The 26778-nt window shown below is 26.9% G+C and overlaps 3 protein-coding genes across 4 annotated transcripts in view; 2 read left to right on the plus strand and 1 right to left on the minus strand.

Annotated features, from left to right (window-relative positions):
• LOC100203136 (cytochrome b-c1 complex subunit 2, mitochondrial) overlaps window positions 1-15347 on the plus strand; it is a 31513-nt gene extending 16166 nt beyond the window's left edge. For both annotated transcript variants that reach the window (XM_065803081.1, XM_065803082.1), the window contains exons 8-19: window positions 2886-2919; window positions 3387-3450; window positions 3567-3624; window positions 10260-10422; window positions 10687-10726; window positions 10804-10859; window positions 11236-11278; window positions 11903-11983; window positions 12075-12151; window positions 12294-12366; window positions 14771-14851; window positions 15198-15347. In XM_065803081.1, coding sequence (XP_065659153.1) covers window positions 2886-2919; window positions 3387-3450; window positions 3567-3624; window positions 10260-10422; window positions 10687-10726; window positions 10804-10859; window positions 11236-11278; window positions 11903-11983; window positions 12075-12151; window positions 12294-12366; window positions 14771-14851; window positions 15198-15287 — 860 coding nt within the window. In that variant the 3' untranslated portion in view covers window positions 15288-15347. The remainder of the gene's footprint in view (window positions 1-2885; window positions 2920-3386; window positions 3451-3566; window positions 3625-10259; window positions 10423-10686; window positions 10727-10803; window positions 10860-11235; window positions 11279-11902; window positions 11984-12074; window positions 12152-12293; window positions 12367-14770; window positions 14852-15197) is intronic.
• Window positions 15348-16424: 1077 nt separating this feature from the next.
• LOC100206150 (coiled-coil domain-containing protein 137) lies at window positions 16425-21661 on the plus strand. Its single transcript, XM_065803083.1, has 6 exons — window positions 16425-16581; window positions 16678-16814; window positions 20016-20202; window positions 20371-20459; window positions 20662-20738; window positions 20934-21661. The coding sequence occupies exons 1-6, from the start codon at window positions 16505-16507 to the stop codon at window positions 21099-21101; spliced, it is 735 nt and encodes a 244-aa protein (XP_065659155.1). The 5' UTR covers window positions 16425-16504; the 3' UTR covers window positions 21102-21661.
• A 414-nt stretch (window positions 21662-22075) lies between these two features.
• LOC136083019 (uncharacterized) lies at window positions 22076-22615 on the minus strand. Its single transcript, XM_065802431.1, has one exon. It carries the CDS (start codon window positions 22613-22615, stop codon window positions 22076-22078), a length of 540 nt encoding a protein of 179 aa, XP_065658503.1.
• Between the last annotated feature and the right edge of the window lie 4163 nt (window positions 22616-26778).

Below are 26778 nucleotides of genomic sequence, written 5' to 3' on the forward strand. Positions count from 1 at the left end.
TATTCAATCTTTGCTTTTTTAGTTTGTTTTTTTTTTTTTTTTTTAAAAAAAAAGTTTGTTTAGCCTTCAGACAGTAAAGTTTTAGTCTTTTTGTATAAATTTATTTGGATTGTTAATGATGCAACTAAATTTTCTTTCTTTTGACTCAAACACATTCTTTTCGAATGATAGATTTAAAACCAAACTGATGTTGTTGCTATGGTTAGGTATTGGAGCCGAGGGCTAAAACATGGTTTAGGCTCTAGGCTCTGGCCTCATTATAATATTTGGCACCTACTCCAGCTCTTGAGCAACTCCGTGTAAAACAAATCTAAAAAAAAAAAGAGCAGAAAATAGCTTAACATGCTTGCGAGACAGCCATACATAGACTACAAGTTTAAACAATTATTTAGATTTTAGATTAAAGAGAGCATCTAATATTTAACAATCAATCTTTATATATAATATCAATATCAAAATATTATAAATGCTATATTTAGAAGACATAAAACTTTAAATGACATTTTTAGTGACATTTTTCAATTACAGTTTAATTTTTAAAATAAAGTTTTTTTTTTATATAAAAGAAAAGCAACTTTATAGTATTTAGGAATCCCTTTAATAAAAAAATATTCATACTATGATATTCCATATTATCAAAGAGTAGAGCTAGCTTAAAACTGACTCCTGAGCCAGCTCTGTCTGAAAATGTTTCTGCTCCAGCTCAGCTTCTTGTAAAAACACCAGCTCCAGATAGCTCTGACTGTAAGTTCTCATTTAGCACCCAATTTGTTTATGGATAATTTTTGAAAGAAAATGAATTAAATCTTATAACAGAATAAAATCAGAAAGCCATGCATATTTGTTCTTGTTGTTGTCTTTACATTGACAACAAACAAATGTTTTTCAGATTATACACCAACTTTAACAGCTTTATCTCTCTTTCATCAAGTCTCATAAAATGTTCAAATGATAGAACCTTTAAAATAATATTTTGATCTTTAGTTCAATATTAACAATATTTTTAAAGTTTTCAAGGGTAATCTGTTCCCATCTAGCTAATAGAAAAAAGATAATTGCGATGTTCTGTTATCATATAAAATCCAAGCAAACTTTTTTTTTTTTTGTAATAAATTTTTTTATATTGGGAAAATATCTGAGCTAACGTGCAGATTTCATGCAGTTATCAAGAGACATTGTAAGTCATTTATTGTAAGATTGGTGTTAACTTCACTAAACTTTCTAACTTTTCTTCACATTTAGATCCTCTTTGTGTAGATTTCAAATCATTGGTTGTCTACCAACTTGTTTGTACAGGATCTTAATACTGTTAATAATTTTGTATAATTAATTATACTGTTAAAAAGGCAAAACTATTGACCATGTAAAAGCACAAGTTTTTGAACACTAGGGTTATGATAACAAAAAAAAAATTTAGGCCTGTAATAGAAAAAAAATGAAATTTAATACTCATTAAGAAAATCACATTTGTTTTATTTGATTCATAAAAATGTTCCTGCATCAAGGCACCTGACAACATGTGTGGGTACCATATATTGCCAAAAATATTTCTCTCCAAAAGTATATCTCATAAGAAGCGTAATTTCATAATTTCATAAAAGTTTAGAAATTGAAAGCTTTTTAATTAAAATTTATTGTAAATATATATATATAACCTCATATTTATTAACATTTGCACTCAAAAGTCATCTCATAAGAAGCGTAATTTCATAATTTCATAAAAGGTTAGGAAATTTAAAGCTTTTAAATTAAAATTTATTGTAAGTATTTATATAACCTCATATTTATTAACATTTGCACTCAAATCTTGTTTCACTAACTATAAAATATATTATTAAGCATTATAAAATATATCAATAAGCATGATTTGATTTTGAATTCTGTCTTCAGCAAATTAGAATTTGAAGAAAGTATGCATATTAAGGGTTAAAAAACTCAATACAAATAAACTAGTAAACTGTGTTAAAATGACATTTAGTTCATAAAAAAATTTCTCATTCTCTTGTTATGTTGGAGATGCTATGGATTGTTTGGTGTTATGTTTGATATTATGGATAGGATAAACTATTTTAATTTGTTGGTATTTATTGAAAATTTATAACTAAGATATTTTATATCAGTTTTTAGCAGGGATGCGGAGTCCCAAAAGGACTCCGGCTTTATATCTCTACTTTTTCCAAGTCTGTAGTGTCCAGAAGCTCTAAACATGTTTGTTGACATATTATCTGTTATAATAAAAACATTCATGAGATTTAGTGACTTGAAACTTACTGTTTTTAAGCCCGGAGTCCCGGAGTCCTTGCCGCCATTATACCTAAGGGCTCCGGGCTCGAAAAATGATTGTTCCTCTGACTTAAAAGTCTTAATTTTTTCCTATTAGTAGCCCATAAACTTATTTATATTTTTAGAGCTCCTGGATACCAAAAACTAGGATAAAGTAATCTTTTTGTGACTTTCAAATCCGGAGTCTTTTTTGGGACTCCACATCCCTGGTTTTTAGTGGGTGTTTCTTACTTGTATTTTGTTTTTGGCTAGTGATTTTTACTATAATTTTTTACTAAAATTTTAGCTGAAAATAGCTATAAAATGTAGTCAAGACATATCTTGGAAATATTAAAATAATTTGAAACAAAACTAGAAAATTTGTCTTAATTTTAAAAGTACTTACATTTTGTGCTACATAGAAAGTTTTGTGTGTGTGTGTATGTCTTTGTGTGTGCGTGTGTGTGTATATATATATATATATATATATATATATATATATATATATATATATATATATATATATATATATATATATATATATATATATATATATATATATATATATATATATATATATATATATATATATAATGTAAATTATATTTACTGTTACTTTTTAGTCAATCTTGAACTGCTTCATAAAGCAGCATTTAGGTATGAAATTTTTTTATTTCGTGATAGAAAATGAATATGTTTTGAGTTTTTTTAAAAAAATAATTATTTTGATTATCTTGCAAATGATTTGCAGCAATTTGCAAGTAATGTTTTGCCAGCATTTTGCAAGTAATAAGAGTTTGCAAGTAATGTAAACTTTAGGTCTGAATAAGTAAAATGAAAAGAAACAAAACCGTATAATTAAATCTTTTTTAATAGATAAATTCAACTCAGTCAGGCTTGCCTCTCTAAAAGGTTTGCTAATCTGTGAGTTCAGTGTAAAACCAGTAAAAATTATTGATTGTTAAAATCAATCCCAGATTTTCTGCCCATTTTTCAACTTTCTTTTCATAACTCTGTAACAAGTATAACAAAATTATGCTGAATAATTTAGTTGACTAATTTTTAATAAAAAAAATATCTTTCCTAAATTTAAAAACTCATTAAATTGTGAGGTTTTTTTTTAGAAATGGTATTGGTTGCTCGTTGTACTGCAATGATTTTTTGATTGGAAAGTTTAGTGCTCATCAGGTAGTATTTTTGCCGATGAAATATAAATGTTTTTGTATATTGTTTTTATGTTTAGTATACGTTTTAGTTTTAGTTATTGTTGATTTGTTATTATAATTAATTTTTTTTTTCTTCAGCTAGAAAATTTTACACAAAACAATTATAATGGCGAACAGCTAGTTATTGTAGGAGTAGGTAATAATGAAATCTTTTTAGTTAAATTATTATTTTAATTGTTTAGCTACTTTTTGTTTTCTGCGCAAATTATTATTTTTTTTTTTACAAACCTTGTGTTACCTTGACATTTTTGACTTTTTTTTTTTAGCTTTAATATTATTTGTCTAACCTATAAGGGTGGAATGTACTGAAACTGCATTTAACATGAGATGTTTAAGTATCACACTATTTAAATCAATAATCATTCTATCATTGGATAGATTTCTCAAACAATTCATATCAGCAATATTTTTTCATCTTTCTAAAACACCCAAATCTTTTCTTTTTCTTCTATTTGTAGCCCAGACAACATACCTGTTATTGTCTTGCAGAAATATTCTCCGGAGCTGTCGTCTATACTCTCAAAACTATTCAACAAGTGCTTATCAATGTCTTGTTTTCCAGCCTGCTGGAAAGCGGCATCTGTTATCCCTATCTTCAAAAATTCTGGAGAGCGATCTGATTCGTCTAACTACTATCCCATTAGTCTTCTTCCTATCATAAGCAAGGTTTTTGAATCTTTAATTAACAAACACTTAATCTCTCATCTTAAATCTAATAACTTACTTTCTCATCATCAATAGGGATTTCGATCTTCTCGTTCTACAGCTGATTTGCTAACAGTAATAACTGATAGGTTTTATCGTGCATTAGATAAAAGTCGAGAGGTTAAGACCATTGCTCTTGACATTTCAAAAGCTTTTGATAAAGTTTGGCATGCTGGTCTTCTCCATAAGTTTTCTTCTTATGTTGTATATGGCAACAGCTTTAAGATTATTGAATCCTTCTTTTCCAATCGTAGTATAAAAGTTGTCCTCGATGGACAGCACTCTTCTTCTTATTCTGTAACTTCATGGGTTCCTCAAGGTTCTATCCTTGGCCCTATACTCTTTTTAATTTATATTAGCGATCTTCCAGATATTCTCACATCTAAGGTGGCATTGTTTGCTGATGATACTACCATTTATTCTTGTTGTGATAAGAAACCAACACTCTTATTGCTTGGAAGGGGCATTTTTTTAATTTTTTTTTTTTTTTTATAATTCACCTTCCCAAGGCCGAGAAGGCCACTACAGGGCTTGTGATGAAGAAAATCGTCAAGCGTGTTATATCGCGCTCGTAAAATTAGAATATGTTTTCATCGAGCGTGATTATGTGCGCTCGAAATAACGTCGGCGAGTGCGATCATGAAAATTGCTGAAGGTGATGCTTATAAAAAGCTTTTTATTTTTTTATATCTTTTTTTATTTGTTACATAATTCTTTCGTCAAAAAAATGTTTGAATTAGTATCATACTCATGAAACTACTTCAACGAAGTAGATTTTTATACTTCCAAACTTCTTGTATATTGTCAGATTGCGATTTTATTTTTAACTATTTATGTAATAGAAAAATAATATCAACTAAAAACGCAACTTCTTCTTGATTTAGTATTGAAGTATAATTTAGTGACTTAGTTTTGCTTCGTTGTTTTGATATATGTATTTTAAAACGTTACGCTGTAAACTTAATTAACGGTTAATGGTTTTTATATTTCTTGATATTTTTTATTCAAATCAATTATTTAATTTTTTTCTAAAAATTCTTTTTTAAATTACGTTATTTTTATCTTAAAAAAATAACACAAGAATAATTTGAAATAATAATAAATTAGAATAATAACTTTCCATTTAATAAATGTTGACGTCATTACTTTGTTTCCTTTTTGAATGCGATTGCGAACATTCTAAACAACAGAATCGTTTTAAATTTGAGTTAAAATAAATAATAGTTAATAAAAAACCTATTCTATAAACAAAAACTAATTTAAAAATTACTCTATTATTAATATTTATTTTTATTATAAACGATGTGTGGAATATTACAAACAATAAATCAAATAAATCTTACTTGATATTTTCACAAGATTAATAATACTCTGCAGTTTCAATTTTCTTATAGCGGTTTTCTAATTGTCTATTCTTATTTTATTTGCGCATTTTTGTATTCACATTGCGTTTCCACGTGCACATTCCATAATTGAAACTAGTGACTATTAACGACTTCAAACTGCTCATTCATTACGTTAAAACAAAAGAGAACGACGTAAGTGCAAAAGAAAATTACGTTAGTGCAAAAGAGAACGACTTTTTATATTTTATATTAGTGCTTTGATAATAGAATATCTTAATTAAAAAATCTTTTTTAAATATTTTATGAAAATAAAAAAATGATCCCGAACTATTGGACAAACGTTATTTTATACGCATGTTATAAGCTGAACGAGCGTTGTTTATCGCGCCTAGAACGTTTTGAAAATACCGTTTACGGGCGCGTTTTACGAGCAGAGCGCGATCGCGCTCGCTTCATCACAAGCCCTGCCACTACAGATGAGGAGGCTACTTGTGATTATAACCCTCTCTAACTCTGAAACACGAACCTTGACAAACAAGGTTCGTGTTTCAGAATGCAGTAGTGCTCAAATGCAGTAGTGGTGTAGTGGTAGAGCGCTCGCTTATGAAGCGAGCGCTCTACCACTACACCACTACTGCATTTGAGCTTGAAAAGGATCTCACTTCTGCTACAGCATGGGGCTCACAGTGGCTAGCGAACTTCAATATCGATAAAACTCAATTTTTTTCAGCCAATTGTTATCGCAATAAGTTAGATCTTCCTATATTTATGAACGGTGATGTACTTGAGTCATCTACTCTTCATCTTCTAGGATTAACTCTTACTTTCGATCTTTCTTGGAAACCATATATCAAATCAGTTGCAAAATTAGTATCTGCTAAGGTTGCATCTTTTTATCGAGCTTGGCACTTTCTTACTTTGAATTCTACTCTCTATAATACTCTATAAATCTCAAATCTGGCCTTGTATGGAATACTGTTGCCGTATCTGGGGCGGATCTTCTAATGATGTCTTTTCTCTTTTAGACAAGTTGCAAAAACGCATTGTAAACATAGTTGGACCTGCTCTTGCAGCCAATCTCCAACCATTAACACATCGTCGTAATGTTGCTTCTCTTTCTCTTTTTTACAAATTCTATAATGAGCACTGCTCTAAAGAGCTAGCGTCTCTTGTGCCATCTACTAAAATTCATTCTCGTGTTACTCGTCTTCTCGTGTTACTCGTCATTCAATTATCCTTTTTCTGTAACTGTTCTTAAGTGCTCCGAAAACTCTTATTTGTCTAGTTTTTTTCCTCGAGCATCAGTTCTTTGGAATTCGCTTCCTTCATCTTGCTTTTGTGACTCATAATTTGCAATCCTTTAAGTTGTCCGTCAATCGTTATCTTGCTCTTCAATCTTCATCTTTTCTCTTCCAGTAACTTTCAACTTTAATTAGTGGTTGCTTGCAGCCTTGTTGGAAGCGAAGATGTTTAAAAAAAAAATTTGTATATAAAATTTAAGCAATTTATTTTTATTTGAAACCATTACTATTTCTGCACATGAGGTCTACACACTGAAAAAACATTTATTGCCACATCATTTTCGCGTTTTCTTACCCTTAACCACTACTTCCTTTCCTTTATTTGGACCACTCTTTTTTATATGAGGAAATCTGTGACTTGTATTTACCTTAAATTTTCTAACGTTTCTAATCCATTGTGATGGGTCCTTCTTTTTTTTTGGGGAGTTAAAATCTTCAGATTTTTCAAGGTCATTAAGTTTAAATTATCCAAAGTATTGCTGCACCAATACTATTTTTATCAACATCGAATTTTGGATATTTATTAAAGTTTTTTATTACTTATATATCAACCCTCGAAATTAGGGAAAATGAGGTCGGCAATTTAATGCCGACCTCAAACACTTTTAGGTTTGCATTGCCGAATGCTGACCCCGATTTCAAGGGTTGATATATATATATATATTCTCATGTACGCTCTTAAATTATAAATTAATTCCAATGTCCCCTAACATCAAGAATCAACATCTTTCATTCCGTAGTAGTTTCAAAAGTTCTGACTAACTTGAAAATACAATTTCTATTATATGTCAGGTAGAATTCTTTGCCATTGTTCAAGCCTTGTTTCAAAATTTTCATTGGAACAGTAGATAGGTCATATTTTAAATTGGATCGTTTACTGCATCCTCTAAGACATAATTAAGGTTTCCAATTATCCAGCAGTAATGACTATCCGGATATCAAATACTCAAAATTCAAATTATTCGGATATATTGGGATACCAATTTAAAAAGAAATGGAAATGGTAGATTAAACTTATCACTCATTATGGTGTTTTTAACACAATAATTAAATTTAACTTGTGTATTTTAGTTGTATACATTAAAAATCCAAATCTAAAAAATTATAAAACAAATACACTATTTAAATTTATTTCATTTTTAAAAATGCATATTTTGAAAAATTATTAGAAATATTATTGAAAGATTGAAGTTTTAAGCAAGTTCTAATTTTTATTTTAGTATAACCTGCAAATAAAAAAACTTTGTTATTTTAATTGTAGGTCTTTTTTTTTGCTTAAGTCTAGTTTTCAATGAATTCCACCAAGTTTTGACACTAACATCAACTGCAATGTCAAAAGCTCAAAATAAAAATAAATTTTTACTTTTCGTAAATGTAATGAAATTATTTGAAAGTTAATTATTTTAAATAACTATAATGCTAAGCTTTCCTTCTTATGATATTCATTTAATGACTCGTTTATCGTTTATGTTTATACTTAGCTAACATTATTGTAGTAGATTTGCAGTGGACCTAGTGTCTATAGTGCACCTATAAGTGCACTGCACTTATGTATTATAAGTGGGGTGCACCTATAAGTGCAGTGGACTATAGGCATTTTGAGCGGTTCATTGTTAATAATAATGCAGTTTTGCTTATTGGTTACTTGGTGGACTAATGGTCTACTAAGTAACCGATAAGCAAAACTACAGTGAACCACCTAAAATATCTAAATAGTTCCACTGAAAATCTGCTATAGAATGTTTGCTGGGTAGTTTTCCCCCTTTTGAGCGAGAAAAAACAAAAACATTTTGTTTCATTAAAAAGTATGCGGATTGTTGAATATTCTATAGAAATTATCCAGATTTTCAAATAGTCAAAAGTAAGTGAATTATGCGGATAATCAGGTATTCCGATATCCAGATTGAAAACCCTAAACATAACGAAGTCATCTCTTTGAAATAATCGTGTTTTTACAAATTGATCAGGCGAGAAAATTAATTCAGGTGACAAAAGCATAGTTTCTATGAAGCATAAGTCATGCATTAAAATAAATTACTACTGTAAATATTTACTATAATTTAATAAATAATATATACTGTATTACTTTACGATATATATTATTTTTTTATATTTATTTAACCTGCTTTATTGCTTTTAACTATTAGTGTGTACTAAACTACATGTTTAACAAACTAGACATTTCCATTAACTTGATCAATACAATTACTTGTTGCAACAGATTATTATCTTGTAACTAACAACATCAAGCATGTATAATTAAAATTAAAATTGTACTGTAGTTCACTCAAAACTTCTTGCCTACAAATAAGTTATTCAAATTTTATTTTGAGTTTTCAACTTATAAAGTTCACTAAACTGTTATTAATAAACATTTTTCTTGTAGAATTAATAAACATTTTTCTTTTAAGAAAGTGAAGAAAAAAAGATTTTTAGCATCTAATATTTTTAAGTAGAACTCTTATAGAAAATTACTAGATATTATTTAGTTACACCATCGTAATAAGTTTAATTTGTTTTTTAAACTTGAAAGATAATGTACCTTTAAAAATAGTTTAGGATAACATTTAAAAAAATCCATATAAATGCGCGGTAGTCTTGCTTGAGTCTAGTGGACTTAAGATAGTTTTGCATTTCTCTTTAAATTTTTTTTTTGATCTAAATATATGAATTTTGCTCATAGTAGTCTAAGTTTAATCGTTTTTGGTTCCATACATTGTGCATTGTGTGTGTGTGCATTGTGTGTGTATATATATATATATATATATATATATATATATATATATATATATATATATATATATATATATATATATATATATATATATATATATACTAAAATCATCGATCAATACTTTGACCAATGATCAAGTTAGGATCAAGACTTTAAATAAAATACTAACATTCAAGGTTTTGAATACAAAACTATATAATTAAGTGTAAAAAAAAGAATTGTGGTTTGGGCAGACATGTGGTTTTGGCAAAGTTTTGTTGCTAAAATTCAACTCATAGTCTTGAAGTTTTTAAATAAGTCAAATTTTTGAAGAAATACTTTTTATAAAACACTTCATATTTTTGTTTTAGTTCTGTTTTTAATGCGGATAAAAGTTTTTTTTGATAATAGCATTCTTAAATTTCTAAATCTTTATATTTGTTGCCACTGTTTATGTATATTTAATTTGTTTATATATGTAATTTTATATATATATATATATATATATATATATATATATATATATATATATATATATATATATATATAAATTATTATTTAACTATTACTCGTGTAACTATTATATTATATATTACATAACTGTTATATAACTATTATATTATTATATTATACTAGCCAAATAATTCAATTGTAATGCGCTAAAAAGTTATTGGAGTTTTTCTTCACAAAATTATTTTATGTTCAGATGTCAACCATGATGATCTAATGACATATGCTCGAGAACTTTTTGGATCATTACCACAATCACAACCTATTAAACCAGCTCCACAAAAGTATTATGGAGGTGAAGCACAGACATTTACTGGTGCTGGATTAACATATGCTTCTCTTGTTGCAGAAGGAGCAGGGTAATTTATTATATATTTTAACAAGTATTATATAAATTGCTTATCTATTAAGTTGTTAAAAACATAATGATGATACATAAAGATTTTTTATGTAATGGTCAAAGCGTTAAACATAATAGTGGAATTTTTAATAATTTAACTTCAATGTTTGCTAATAAGTATATTTTAAATTATATTTTTAATAAGTATTACTTATTATGTAGAAAAATAATAATAACAAAAAAAATTTTTTTTTTCTCTTATTGTTAACAATTTATTTTTTAGATTGTTTCATAAAGATTTGCCAACTCTCTTGGTTCTTCAGGTTTGTGAAACTAAAGTCTAGTGAAATATTATTAACAGTAAACATGTTTTTTAATTAATGTTAAATTTTTTTTTTAGAAAGTTCTTGGATCTGGTCCATATATAAAATGGGGAAGCAATACTGTATCATCAAGGTTTTTTTAAATGTTTAAAAGCAAACTGTTTATGTTAATTTATGTTGATTATGTTTTTTGTTTTTTTTTTAATTTTATTTTATAAAATAATTTGTTTGTTAATTGTTTTTTCAATTTTTATTATTTTGGTTGAAACTACTTTAGGGATAATTATATTTATATATCTATAATTAAATTTAATGTTTTCAAACAAACTAAAAATTATAAGTCTAAAAATGTAGAGTAAACTCCTCAAGTGAAGCATAAGTTAGCAGCACTTGGCAAACATAATTTCTGTTAATGGAATTCTTTTTTTCTTTTTCTTTTTTTAAGTTTTAAAAAATTTTTACAAAGGTTTTGTGATTAATAATTTTATGATCGTGAACACTGTTTTTAGATTAAACAAGGCAGCTCTTGCAGTAACTGATACACCTTTCATAGTGAGGATAAAGATTTATTTTTGTTTTAAAATATTTCAGATATTCATTGTGGGTCCTTTCTTTTTTACTCTGTAGTATAAATACAGATATAGATATTTCTAACTTCTAATACAGATACATAATTTATGTATGTATACATGTTTCCAACCCTTTCTATTTGACATATAATTGGTTGTATGTAATTAGGTACAAAAAATTAAGTTGTTTTTTTTTGGGCTACTAGCTTATAAGTGGGTGTAAAGTTCAAAATTGAGAGGGAGTTACAAATAAAAAAATAAAAAAAAATTAGCCTAAAAAAAAATAAGTAGCCTCTCCTGAACAGGAGAGGCTACTTATTTTACTTATTTATTTTTTTATTTGCAACCTTTAAAACTCACAAAATTTTCTTTCATATAGTGAAACTTTAATGTCTTGATTGTGAACTGATTGTTCTCTGCAGATGGTTATTTTAGAATAACAATTGATGTCTCATGTGTAGCAAAATCCTTTTTTAGTTTCTCCCCTCAATATATATATATATATATATATATATATATATATATATATATATATATATATATATATATATATATATATATATATATATATATATATATATATATATATATATATATATATATATAGATAAATGCATTGAATTTGAGTTACTCTGACTGTGGGTTGTTTGGCTTTAATGTGATTGCATCACCTTCTTCTATCCATAAGGTATGTGTTTTTTAAATTTTTTAGATATTCCAAATTTTTTCATGCTAAATAATATAGTTTTTATTTTTTGTGATGATTATTTTGTTTTAAGGTTTTAAAATCAGGTGTTGCACAAGTATCAAATATTGCAAAAGGAAACATTTCAGTTGTAGATCTGGAAAGAGCTAAGTAATAGTTATCATTTGTTATTTGATTTTACTTGTTACTTGATTTATTATTGTTGTTTATGTAATATTTATTTGATATGTTTAAAAATTATTTATGTTCTTAAAATGTGTATATTTTTTTATTTACATATAATGAAATGTAGAAACCAAGCAAAAGCTAGCATTATGATGGTTGCAGAGAACAAAAATGATCTTTTAGATGACGTTGTTACACAAGTTAGACATTTATTTGTTAAAGCGTAAAAGTATTTACAAAATTGAAATATTTATTAAAACTGTTAACTTTTGTATTAGTGATTTTGCTGGATAGTCGGATATCTGGATTTCTTTCGAATATCAAATATCGATATTCGAATATTAAAAACCGGCTTTTAAATTTTTCGAATTTGTCCTAATATTTACAAATTTATATTAAAATACGAAAAATGAAAAAAATAAATACTTAAGTTTAGACTCTGACACAACTGCAAGCAAGCTGATGCTGACAGCAGCTTTTGATTTTTGTTAAGTTTTTACTGCAAGCCGCTGGTAGTAACTTTTGAGTATGTTTCGCAAAAAAGGATTAATATTCTTTTTTGTACTTTAATTTTTATTTTAGACACAATTTTTTTGTTCTTAAAGTTTAATTAATTCTCGACAAAAGTAATAACAAATAAGAGCTATATTTTGTAGTTATAAAAAATCACTTTACAAAGTTAAGAAATACATGAAAAAAACTTTAAATTTAGTTCTAAAATAAAAAAGCACAAAGACATAAAACAAGATTTTTTATTATATAAAATATTATTAAATAATAATAGTAAAATTATTATTAAATATACATATCGATTTTATATAAATAACATTACATAAAATCGATTATTATGTCCTTGAGTGGCTTTAGTATTTCAACGGTAAACTTAACTTGAAGAAGCGTATAAGAATTTAGGTAAGTAATAAGTTTTAAAAAAAACATTCTTATTATTTTTGTAATGGATTTGGAATAGTTATTATTTAAAAAACATTGTTTTCAGCACTTTGCATATCTTGTTGTTAAATAAACATGTTAAAAAGTTATATAAATTAAGTCAATTTATAAAGCTTTCAATGAAGTTTACTATTCAAATTTCAATTAGTTTTCAGTGTAATGTCATCCAAATTTTATTGTAAAAAATGTGCGGTTATAGCAAAGTTTTTTTGGATTATAGTGGCTGGTAGCGAAAGAGTTTAATAATAAATTTTCACAATTAATGATGACTTTATAAATATTTCTAATTTTTGCAATTAATGATGACTTTATAAATATTTTATAATAATATCTAATAATATTTTATTAAACTATTTTAAGTTTTTTTTAATGATAAACTCAACTTGCTAAAACTTTCGTAAAAGTTCTTACGAAAATTTTAGGTTTAACATATATAATCTAAAGGTTACTTTTTTCAATATGATACTTAATTTGTTCAGAGCATAATGTCTAGCCAAAAGAAGAGTATTGTATGGAAGTATTTTAAGAAAGCAGATAATAATGTTGCTTTGTTTGATGTATGTGGGGAGACGGTATCATGCAAAGGAGGAAGTACGTCTGCAATATAAAATCATTTGACATTAACATTTTTGTTGACTTTTCATTAGTTATAAGCCAAAGTATTAAATTCATTCATTCCGAATGAGCCAAAGTAATAAAATAAAATTTGTTTGTTATATATTCTTATAACAATTTACAACAGAAATCTCGACAAAAACTTATCAAATATCAATAATACCATTTTTAAGAAAAATTCTTCGGAATACTTTGGAACTTTAATTCGCTTAGTAGGCGTATTTTTTTTAACCAATAGAATTTCTTTGTTTGTAGATTTGGCGGGTTTTTAGTGTTTGCAAATATTTAGCAACAAGATGTTTTAAGATCATTCTTGTTTAATTATTTCTCCATGTTTTTCCGCATAACAATTAGTTTTTAAAATACATGCTAAAAGTTAACTTAACAACTTTAATCTTTACTAATCAAGTGCTTTTTCAAATAATCAAATAGTAGGGAATGCTTTTAAAACATTCACTAATATAGAAATATTTTTATATAAAAAAATTATATATATAAAATATAAAAATCAATATAAAAACATTAGATAAGTAAAGATTAGAGTTGTGAAGTTAATTTTTTAGCGTATATTTTAAAAATTAATTTTTATGCGGACAAACATGGAAACATACTTAAACTTGAATGATCTCAAAACATCAATGTCACAACTAAATATTGTATGCGTGGTCAAGATTAGAGTGCGATCGCAGGCCTTTCCCGACCAAGCCTAGTGTAATATATTATTTTCAGTAAATTTAAGAAAAACAGTTTATTTATTATGCATTATGATTAACAGCAAAATATATAATAAAATAATTACATTATCATAATACATACAATGCATGTGTACACTATTACCAAAACATAAGGACTTCATTTAAAAACAGATAGTCGGTTAACCGACAGTTAATGGGGACGGCTAACCATTTTTCCAAACAAATAACTGGCAAAATCACTATTTAGTATTTGTATAAAAATTTTGTGTTTTTTAATAATTTATGCCTGTAACAATTTTTAACTTTATATATATTTATTATTTATTTTCTTTATCTTACTAAGGTCATGTACAGTAGTTCATACATATCACCAAAAGTTGCATCAGCCAAAATTGATGCTGTAACCATTGATAGCCTAATTCAAGTAAGTTGGTATTTATTCGAAATAATGTTTTTAGTATAATTAAAATCAAGTCGGCATTAAAGTTTTGGTGTCATCAATAAAGGAATATTTTTAGCCTACCAATGTTACTTGTAGTTATAATGGTGTTAATTGTAATGAAAATGTAATGATGGAATAAAAGAGTCGACCATTCTAAAATAACTACTAATGTCTTATTACTGAAAGAATGTCTTATAACTGAAAGAATGTCCTATTACTGAAAGAGTGTCTTATTACTGAAAGAAACTGTTTTCTTTACTTGGTTAACATGTTATAGTCTTTGTTTCTCATTTTGTAGTATATTGTGTTTTTTATTTAATATTTTTAGGTTTCTAAAAAAGTATTCAGTGGTAAACCTACTTTAGCTGTTACTGGCAATACTTCGAATCCACCATATCTTGATGAATTGTTCAGTTAGATGTATAATTTATGAAAAATTTGTATAATCATTTTAAATGGAAAATATCATTTTGTTTTAGGAATTTTTTTGTCTTACAATCCCATTTATATTATGTTCTCTCCATTTGTCATTTTTAAATCTTTAATTTTTTTTTGTTTTAAATTTAAGTTTTAATGGTTATACTTTTTTTTTATAAATAGAAGAACTCACAGCCATTTTAAATTGGGTTTCATTTTTTTTTTTTTTTCAGGCACTGAAATTTTTTAGCTAATCATAGGTTGCTATTATTTTACATCTTTTCAACTCTAGTTTTATTTACTTTTTTATTATTATTATAAAAAGTAAAAGAATTCTTGAAAATGACAGTAATTATACACAAAAATTTCAAAGGTTTTTGTATGATGTTTTTTTGTGTTTTTTTAATATTTGCTTTCAAAATAAGTTTTTTTGTTAATGATTTTTATGTGTTTAACTATTGCATATTTTATGTATTTAACTATTGGATGATTTTATATAAAATCTTTTTAAGCATTTTATTTTCTATAAATCTTTGACTTTTAAGTTTTTGAGTTTTATTATAGTTGATCTCACTGTTTATGTTTTTGGGGGATTTGCTTCGATATTTTTTTCATTCTTTCCCATGTCTAAGGGTAGAATGAAACAAGTATTGAATTGGCAAGCAATATCAAAGTTATCAAAAAAATTATCAAAGAGAATGGTCAAGCAATATTTATGAAAGAGAAGAACACCAGAATTAAGGAGAATTTTTCAAACAACAAAAATAAATATAAAAATAGAATAGCAAATAGTAAAGTTTATTTGTTTTGATATTTATAGGAATAATAACATTAATAACTTTGTGTATTATTATGTTTTCGAAATGTTCATTTATTTTTTTTAGTTTTAATGTTCCATGAGAAATTTAGATTTTTTTTTATCACTGTTGGTATTTTTATTACTGTGGTGGTATTTTTTATCATTGTGATGGTATTTTTATTACTGCAGTGTTTTTATTACTGTGATTGTATTATTGTGGTGGTGTTTTTTATTTTTATGGTAGTATATTTTTTTACTGTGCTGGTATTTTTATCATTGTACTTATCTCATTTAACTACTGCATTACATTTACTATATTTACTCTGAAATGAAACTTAACTTGACCATGGTTATCCTCATCCTAATTTTAATAATCATGTTATCAAATCTTTAAACAGTAAATCTAATAAAACTAAACAATGGGACGAATGAGCAGGCAGAGAAGATACAAGTCGTGTGACCCATTTACAATTCAAAGAAAGAAAGAAGTGAATAAGTTAGATTTTAATATATTTATAAAAGTAATAATTCAAAATTTACCTATTATTAGATGTGGAGATTTTCACAAGTTTTTCAATGCTTTTCTTTTCAGATTTGATAATCCACCCAAAAAAAGTGAACTAAAAATTGATCAGGTATTTAACTCAAAGAGGTTTGAGAGGAATCAGGCAATTATTGATAGAGCTTCTGCTAAAAAAAAAAAAGATAAAGTTCATGTTGAGAATGACAGTAAGTTTTTAATGTTCACATTTTGCATTAAGGTTTGTGTTAAAGACTTAATGTATTTTAAACTATTTTAAAAAATACAAAAATATAATTTAAAGCACTAGAAAGAGTTGTCAAGTCCAAGTAAAATAAGGAAAAAATTTAAAAGGAAGGATAAAAAATTTTTAAGAATATATATTGAACAGACATTCAAAACAAAATAAATACATAGTAAAATAATATATAGTTAAGCGTATTATAAAAAACAATAATAGAAAATAAACACAGCACATGCAATAAAATTGATAAACTCACCCATGTGTAAAGTCTAAAAGTAACTGAATAAATAGTACAAAAAAGATATGTTTATAGCGGGAGTTAAACGATGAACTAACAGTATATCAGGTTGATGTTCTACATGGTTATGCTATATATGGAAAAAAAAACAATCCATGTTTACATACACATCTATAGAGAAAAATAAATATAAAAACCAAAATTGGAAGGCAGAAAGATAATAAATGTCATAGTGTTGTAAGGTCCAATTAAAAGTAAGCAGTGGACTAATGTATGTGAAACTTCAACTTTTTTTAATGTTCACGTTCAGCATTAAGATTAGTAATGTGTTTTAAACTATTAGATCTTTTAAGAATCTTTTCAATTGTTTAAATTTTTTAAATTGTGTTACTGTATTATTAACTTTTTGAGTTTTTTTATTTTTTTATTGATTTTAATCTCGATGTTTCTGTTTTTGGCATTAATTTTGGCATCGACATGACAGCATAGTTAACATTTGTATATTACAATAAATTTTTTTTTTTTTTTAATTATTCTTTTTGATTTTCATTTTTTTCCTAACAACTGTCTGGAATAAAGTCAGTATTTTAAAAATTGAGCAAAATATTTTAATTCAGTGCCAACCTAAATCAGCAGGAATATATGTGTGTATATTTTCTTAGGGTACTGTTACCTGTAGTCGAGCTTTAAAAAATTTCATTATTAATTTTTGGGTAATTGCATTGAACTAAAAAATGTTTGAGTTGTTGAAGTCTGATTTTCATTTTTTATTAGGTTAAAAACAAAACAAGTATTGGGCTTTGCTAAAGTAATCGCATCATCTGTTAAAGTATTGAACATTAAAACATCAATGTCTTGTAATTCAAAAAAAAAATCAAAAAAAAAAGATTTATTTATGTAATGGATGTGGTGGAAAAACAACATATATAGGAAAAACTAACAACCTGAGATTTAGAACTAATTTACACATCCATACACGCAGAACAGGTACCAAGTCAAATAAATTTAATCAGCATGTTTACATATCCCATAAAGAAAAACTTTTTTTCAAATTATTCCTATGTTAAAATAATTAGAATTTACTTTTTGTATATGAATCTCACATGCATAAACATGACATGATGAATATATAAGTAGAGAAATAAAACAATCTTATTTATTTAAGTAACTATTTATAATAAAAGATTTCAATTCTTTTATTAATAGTTTCTTAAATAAGTCCTAATAATTTCCTTTTTAACTTTTGTTCAAAAGATTTTTATATAATTGTAAAATATTTTTATGCAAAACAAACGTTTTGCATAAAAATATTTTACAAAAATTTTATGAAAAGCCTTTTGTGTTTATAAAAAATAAAATATTTTTATTGATTTTACTCATACTTTTACTTATTGTAGTTTGAATTTTTTCTTTTGTTATTTTTGTACTACTATCTGTTAACTGATTGCTAAACATAAGCGTATAAAATCAATAATCTATGGCATATCCATTGTTTTTAATAACCTAAATACATCTATGAGGCATAGAGTCTATAAGTTTTACAATTTGAACTTGTTTTATCTGTGACCAGGCACTATGAAGTCCTTGATACAATACTTCTGCGTTACAAAACTTGCCACGCAAATGTAATTGTTATCAAGCTGTTTCCATAAATTCCCAATAGGATTTAGGTCAGGAGATTGCACATGCCATTGGGTTACATCAACTTTTATTGTTTTGAGCCATGCTTTAACTAGTTTTGATGTGTGTTTTGGGTCATTAATCCTGTTTGAATGTCAATTTCAGAGGCATGTTTTCTACAAAAGTTAACATGTGATGAATTTTATTATTTATGTGTTTATTCATTATTGCTTCAGTGCGATATAGTGGTCTCAATCCAGAAAATGCTGGAAAGCACCTCCAAACCATTGCACTTTTTTAAAGTTTCTATAGGTTTAACATAGGTTACCTCCATGTTTTAAGGTTTCCACAGTGTACACTGGTTTTAATCGTTTACCAAAAAGCCTCAGAACATTTCGTTTACCATCTGATCCATTTATGTTAAACTTAGACTCATCAGACCTTAATATTTTTTTCTACTCATCTTTTGTCCAAATTTTGTGAGCCAAACTCTAAACGCTTTTTGGTTTTTTGCAGATATAAATGGTTTTTTTGCTGCACGATAGCTATACAACCCTGCTTTATATAAACGTCTTTGCACAGTTATTTCTGAAATATATAAAGGAAATTTATCAATTCTATCTCTTGCACTAGCAAATGGGTTCTTATTTACATTATTTACCTAATAATTTTACGATCAGTATGTAGAGTACTTTTTTTTGGCCGCCTAAATGTTTAGTTTCAACAATTCCTTTCGTTGTATTTTTATTAACTAGTTTTATATTTTTTACATAAATCATATTGTGTAGTTTCATCATTATAATGTTCAATGATTTTTTGTTTAAAAATACTACTATATTCATTACGAGCCATCTCGTCACTTTTAAGCTTCAATATTTTTATAAACTTCTGCTAGGCAAGGCTGTAGTTAGTTAATATAACATAAAGTACTTATTACAAACTAAAAACATCTTTGTAAACTAGAGCCATTCAAGTGTTTTGAAAATGAAGTTTAATTGCTAATAAACTTTTACTAATAAACTGTTTTAAGATAAAAGTTCTCTTTGTTTTGAAACATTACAATTTTACCATTTTTATAATTTTTAGGGTCTCAAAAAAAAAAAAAATTCAAAATATTTAAGAAAAAATTTGCTCCGTTTGAGACCCAACATGATATACTTTTGAAGAAAAAAATAAGAGCAGATAGATAAGAGTGGGAGCATCCGTTGTGTACTTTTTGAAAGAAAAAGAATATATATATATATATATATATATATATATATATATATATATATATAAATTAAAATGTATGTTGAAAAATATATTTAGATCAATCAGTAAAAAAATTGTTGAAAAGTAATCAGCCTGTGAAGGGCGATGCTATTAAAAATGGTATCCCTGTGATGAAACCAAATGAAACAAAAAAGCAATACTTCCAACGTTTAGATGAAAACATAAAGGAAGCAATTAGTAAAACCATGATGGAAACAAAAACTCTGCGCAAAAAAAGAAAACTGTATGGTTGGTTTTTTTTTATTTATTTACATGCATTTAATTTTTATTATATTTCCTAATTTTGCGTATAAATAATACTACGAAAGCAAAGTTTAATAACAACAAACAATATTATGTAGTTATCATCTTATTACGGTTTATTTTAAAATATTGTGACTATTTTACTCAGACATCTAAAAGCGCGAGATGAAAAGATAAAAGAGAAAAAAAAGAAAGTGGACCAAAGTGTTGAAATTAAGGATTTTTCTTCATTTAAAGGTATTTTTATTAAATACGTATTCTGTCGTTTTCGCTACTTACAAAAATATCCCATCAACTTTATTTTGTGTTCTCTTTTTTGCAACTAACAGTTTATTGATGTTTTTTTTTAATCAAAATGTATTTATTATGATTGCTATTTTTAATGGAAAAACTATGAGTTGATTGATAATAATATAAGCGGTTGTTTTTAATACCTCAGATGAGATAAAGTTTGGTGAAGTTGCAGAACGACCGCCAACGTTATCTGCAGTTCCAAGAGGAGCTTCAAAGGATAAGGTATTTATTTATAAGTTATAAAGATTATTTATATAATCATAATAAGTTATGATTTTAATATTTATTTTTTTAAAGATGAATTAGACCTGGTTTATCCAAAATGATGGTCTAAATTACATGTAACTACAAACAACGGTTTAATATTTTAGTTACAAAAAAAAAAATTAAAAAAATGTTCTTTTCTATTTATTTCAGAAATTAAACAACCTTAAACTTACTTCACTTCTGGATGATAAAAGTGATGTTAAATGCGTAAAAAAGAGAAAAGATATGACTTTTGTGGAGCAACAAAAGTTTGACAATGATCGTCAAAAAGCCATTGACGCATACAGAATGATAAAGAAGCAGAAAATGAAAGTATAATCGAATGTAGCAGAATCAGCCTCGACTTTAATCAAGTTTATTTTGACAGACTGTCAGAATAATCGTATTTTTCGAATTTAATCGAAATTCTAAAGTGTTAGCATCTCCCCATGGAAGATGTGCAAAGGATGCAGTAAAATTGAAGTAGATACCAATAACATAATAGCTGAGCCAAACTTTATGACATCTTTATTTTTTAAAAAAAAAACGAAAAGAAAACTTATTATGTCTAAACCGTTCATTAAGAATGATGTATTAGAAATGCCAGTAAAATAAGAAACAAGTTAATCGAAAGCTTATCGAAAATAGTGAAAATGTTGATTCTATGAAGAAAGAAAAAAATAAAATAAAGAATTTTAGTTTTATAATCGGAATTACTTGTAATAAAGTATTTCTTTCACAAGTATTTGTTTAAAAAAAATGTATTATCCATTTAAAAAATCTGTAATAAAACTTTACTGCGCCACTTTCACCTCATAGGAATTGTGATATCATATTTGTAATTATGTTAATTTATTTAAATAAATAATTATTGTTGAAAATTTTCACTCTTATAACAATATTTTTATTTACTTATAACTTACTCTACCATGCTTATCGTTTTATCACTATATTACTGCGTATATAATACATTTTATGAGCAAGGCCAAAACTACTGTCTGATCATCTAACGATATGTGCCTTGTAGTCTATTTATTAGTAGTAGTAGTAGTAGTAGTAGTAGTAGTAGTAGTAGCAGTAGCAGTAGCAGTAGTAGTATATATTTGTTACAACAAAAGTAAAAATAATTGACAAAATACAAATCATAGATTGTCAGATTGCAGTTAGTTTTTGTGAAGCTCATATTGCAACTTTCACTAAGGAAAGCTGCGAGCTGTAGTAACATTAGAACTTATCGAGGCTCACCTTTGTTGACAGTTGGAAAACCGATTACTTTATCTGGTAACATCTTCCATGCATTGGCAATGCGATTGTTAAAAAATGGAAACGAGCTGAATTGTCGCTGTACTATTCGCGGTGAATCTTTCTCTGTGATTTGCTCTTGGTGGAATTGTGATGAGGGGAAAGTGCCATTTGACTATGTCGATGTTATTAATAATTTTATATTTTTGGATGAGGTCATTTCGTTTACGGCGTTCAACTAGAGAAGATATGCCAAGTTGTAAACATCTGGACTTGTAGTCGAACTTTTTCAGTTTGTCTGGTATTTTGGGACTGCACTGTATTAATTCAATAGTTTGTTCATCCTTCACCAAATGAGGTTTCCAAGCTGGAATTGCAAACTCAAGTAAAGGGCGGATGTAGGTGGAGTAGAGTTGTTTCCATAAAGAAGCATCACAAGATTGGAAAGTGTGTTTGAGGATGCCTAGCATTTGATTTGCTTTACATGAAGCAATAATGGATTGGATTTCTACTTTAAGATCATTGGTAATTTGAATTCCCAAGTCACGCTCAGAGGTGGTTGCTTCCAATGTAGTTCGAGTCGTTATTGAACAAGGGCCTAATTCCTCCATTGTGTACTTAAAAGGAGTTAATTTTTTTGGCCAGACTGCATGAACTTGCATTTCTTTGCGTTTAGCTTCATGAGCCAAGATGTAGTCTAATGAATAATTTGGTCAACATCATGTTGAAGTTGAGCAGCAAGTTTCTGGCTATATTTCCTGTCAAGAAGTCCATTTTTCAAGGAGATTTGTAATGCATGCTTTTTTCTCTGAAAATCTATGTTGACTATTTGATAAAAGATTGTTTGATTTTATATTCTACAATCAAAACTTGTCTTCGTAACTAGTTTCTCTATTATTTTACACGGAATCGAGATAAGGGATATTGGTCTGTAGTTTGATGGGTCGATTCTGGATTTGTACCCTTTTATTTGTATTCATCTTTTTTACAAGTAAAATGTTTTAAGGTTTTAAAATTTTTATTTTTATTTTTTGAATTCATTGAAGTTTGTTATTTTGAAAGTCTGATAAAGTCCATTATCATTATATAAAAAGTGCGTCCTCCATACACTTAACGACAGATCTGAAAACATGCAATTTTTAAGAACGTTAAATAGTAAAATTGCTTACCATGTTCCAAACAAAGAATTCTAAATTTTTCAACGAATCTGATAAAAATAGCTCCTCTTAAAATATTCAAGTAAAAATTGAAATCTTTGAATATTTGAGGTTGTACGAGATATTAAAAACGTTCATACTTGTTTGTTTTACTCAAATATGAAAATGTTTTAACTTGCATGGCCAAATATTCGTGTTTGTAACTTATATTTAACATTTAAAATGAGGAACTTGTTAAAAACTTTATTTATTATGTAAATAACTTTGATTTTATTATATATATTTTTTCTTTTATTTGATGCAGTGTTGATAAGCGGCGTCCAGTGGCTTCCACCTTCCTATTGGCGGCGCAGCCAGAGTTCTTTTTTGGAGGCAAAATTTGTTTTGGAGGTCGACGCCATTAGAGAGGCGGAAGCCAATAGTAACCATCTCCAGAAAAAATTTTGGAGGCAAAACCATTTGGAGGCCGCCTCCAATGGCTTCTGCCTCCTAACTGGCTGCGGCCGTCAAATTGGAGGCGGAAATACTTGCCTTCCGCCGGCGGATGTAATGAAAAATAATTGCTCGTTTGCTTTAAAGCAATTAAACATTAACTAGAAACAAATGGTAAATACTTGACATCAAGTTTCATTTTATATGATTATTTTCAAAAGTTATAAGTATTTAAAAAAATTCAAATTTTTTTTTTAACTAATAAATCAATTAGAATAAATTAATATTTTAATAATACAAAACAAAAGTTAATAGTAGGAAATTTTACTTCTATGCAATAAGCGAATAAATCTTTTTGACAAAAAAAAAAAAAAATTATAATAAGTAATTAAATTGACTGATTTTGGTAAAAGTTTTTTAGAACAAGTCGACATGCTAAAATTTTTATCTATTTTATCATTCACCATAACGTTAGATACTTATTTTTAATAATTGGATATTGTAAAAGTTATTAAAAAAAAAAAATATGCGAATGTTTATTAAAAATATGCGACCATGCTGTATTACGCTAATAGTTTTGCCAAATTACAACAACAACAAAAAAGTTTATAAACTGACTAATAAAATTCATAAATTGACACTATACTTTAAAATGGCTAAAACGTTTAAATGTTTAAAAAGGTAGAATTGAAAATTGAATTTATAAAGTTTTAAAATATTTAAATTGAGCTTATTAAATATTTTAATTGCTTCAGCGATATTTCTTGTCGTACGTTTAAAACTATAAAATGTCTGTAAGCATTATTTGTTATTTGCGTGTTCGAATAATTATTTATAAATTTTTTTTAAACCAATGGTCATAAATTTTGATCATTTATTTAGGTTATTTCATCAAAAAATCCACTGTAATTTAACTTAGTAACTTTTAATATAAATCTGATTAACTTATTAACCACTAAATCCTATTTAAATAAAGATTGAAATGCTTTTAGTTTAAAGATGGCTGCCAAAGTCTAAACACTCTAATTATGTCAGTCAATCTATGTACACTATTCTGTGACTACGGCTATATTAGTCGACGTATGTATGTATATGTATTCTAAGAAACATTGAAAAATAAAAACAAAGAAATTTTTAATAAACATTTCGTAATGATAATTTATATATTTATAATACAAATAATAACTATTATTATTAATGCTATGAATAAATAAAATATGCACAATAGTTATAATATTCAAACAAAGTATTTTAAGATGATTTTAAGAAGTCTCTTCGAACGAGAGCGCAAAAATAAATTTATTTAGGCCGCTACAGCATTACCTCTCCTAGTGGGCACAGTGTTTTTAAACGTTCTTTGGACGTTTTTATTAGGTTTAAACCTAATAAAAACGTACCGTGTCCACTAGGGTGGCTATTACATTAGTATGATTTTACTCCAGCGTTTTTTTTTACTTTTTATATACTACCGAATAAGAATGTAAAATATTCATATTAAACTTTCACTTTTAGGTAAAAAATCTCCTGTAAATTTTTTTTAAAGTAAATTAAGTACGCTTTTTTTTTTTTTTTAGTTGCCCTAAGAAGTCCTAACGGTCCTGTCACAGAGCACCGCAGAAGTACATTTAACCAGGAAGTTCACGCCTCCTTCCTTATCGTGACGCGAAAATATGTCCAAAGCTCGTTTCGAACCTGAATCTCCTGCTTATAAAGCAAGTGCTCTAACCACTGCGCCACGGCTGCACAAATTTTAAATTTTTCGTTCTTTATTCAAATATTACTTTATTACCAATTGTTATATATTTTATTTTCATATTTTTCAATAAATAATTTGTATAATATACGTATATAGTGTGGATCTTGTAAACACGTACTCTTTAATAAATTAATTTATTTTTTGTTCTTCTTTTTACTTTTCTTTTAGTTTTTCTTGTTTACTTGATTGTTACTCTTAACATGAATATTGTTCCTGAAGTATTTCTTAAAGTAACTGTTATTTATTTTTACATTTATAATTTTCAATAAAAAATTTGTAAAGTGTAAATATATTATACGGTTATTGAAAATACGTACGATTGGGGCTCGGTGATAAGACAAAATAAAGGGTTGTCCATATAAGAGGTCGTCCAAAGTACGTACACTTTTTTTTCATCAACCCCCCCCCCCCCCATCCACATTTTGCAATAGACTTTTTTGAGTATCCTCCACCTGACTAAAAATACCTACGCTGTTAACCTATTTATCTAACATTTTATGATATTTTTTTTTAATTTAGAGTCTCCTTTCATATTTAATCAACCCATTGCCCTCACATCTCAAATACGCCATCTGCAGATCCCCTCTTCCCCTCCGAGCGTACGTACTTTTTGGACGATCCCTAATGTCTTCTAATTGCTCCGCCAGTGTTTTTATTTATAAACTTTTAAATTGTAAAAGTTATTAAACGGCAAAATAAACAAATATATATATATATATATATATATATATATATATATATATATATATATATATATTCTAAAAATGCGCTACCAAGTTGCTGGAATTATTTCCGACAAGACTTTCTGGCCACACGCACCCTTATTGTTCTTGTTCTGTACAAGTCAACATGTTTTGCGCAGGACAACAACTTTGATAAATTCATTATTCTGTTATTGATTGGTGTATAACTCTTTAGAATCTTAAGACATTAGCACATAGTGCGTTGTTAAAAGAATTTTACTTTGTCAAGCAAATCCAAATTTTGTCTCACGACTAATATCACGTTTAATGTTTCATCCGAAAGTCGAGTTCTCAAATGAGTGTCGACCATTACAAAACTACTAAAATCTCGTTCAACTTTAACCTGAGAAAATGCAGCACCAAAAGCAAATTGAGAATTGTTATAGAGTTTCTTCCAATTTGTAATCGTCACGTTTTAAATGCCAATATTCAAGATTATTAAAATTTTCATTTACCCCAATAACGTGGCTCTCTATACACAATATTTGTTATTTGCTAATAAATTCTTGAATTAGGCTTAACATGTATGATTTGACGTTGACCTCCTCCTTAAAGAAGATAGATCAGTTATTTTTGTTCCATAATATTCATTTTCGTGATTACATAATAAAGATTCGTTAAGAATATACATATAAATATAAAAAATCACAAACATAAATAATAAACAAACTTCTATAATACGAACT

This window comes from Hydra vulgaris, chromosome 08 (genome assembly GCF_038396675.1).
Source record: "Hydra vulgaris chromosome 08, alternate assembly HydraT2T_AEP".
NCBI classification, from domain to species: Eukaryota; Metazoa; Cnidaria; class Hydrozoa; order Anthoathecata; family Hydridae; genus Hydra; species Hydra vulgaris.

Bases quoted from the DNA above. Each gene is read 5' to 3' on its own strand.
- LOC100206150 (XM_065803083.1), top strand. From the start codon at position 16,505: ATGGGACGAATGAGCAGGCAGAGAAGATACAAGTCGTGTGACCCATTT. The intron at 16,815-20,015 runs GTAAGTTTTTAA...AAATATATTTAG, and splicing joins AGTTCATGTTGAGAATGACA to ATCAATCAGTAAAAAAATTG. The intron at 20,460-20,661 runs GTATTTTTATTA...TTAATACCTCAG, and splicing joins GGATTTTTCTTCATTTAAAG to ATGAGATAAAGTTTGGTGAA.
- LOC136083019 (XM_065802431.1), bottom strand. From the start codon at position 22,615: ATGGAGGAATTAGGCCCTTGTTCAATAACGACTCGAACTACATTGGAA.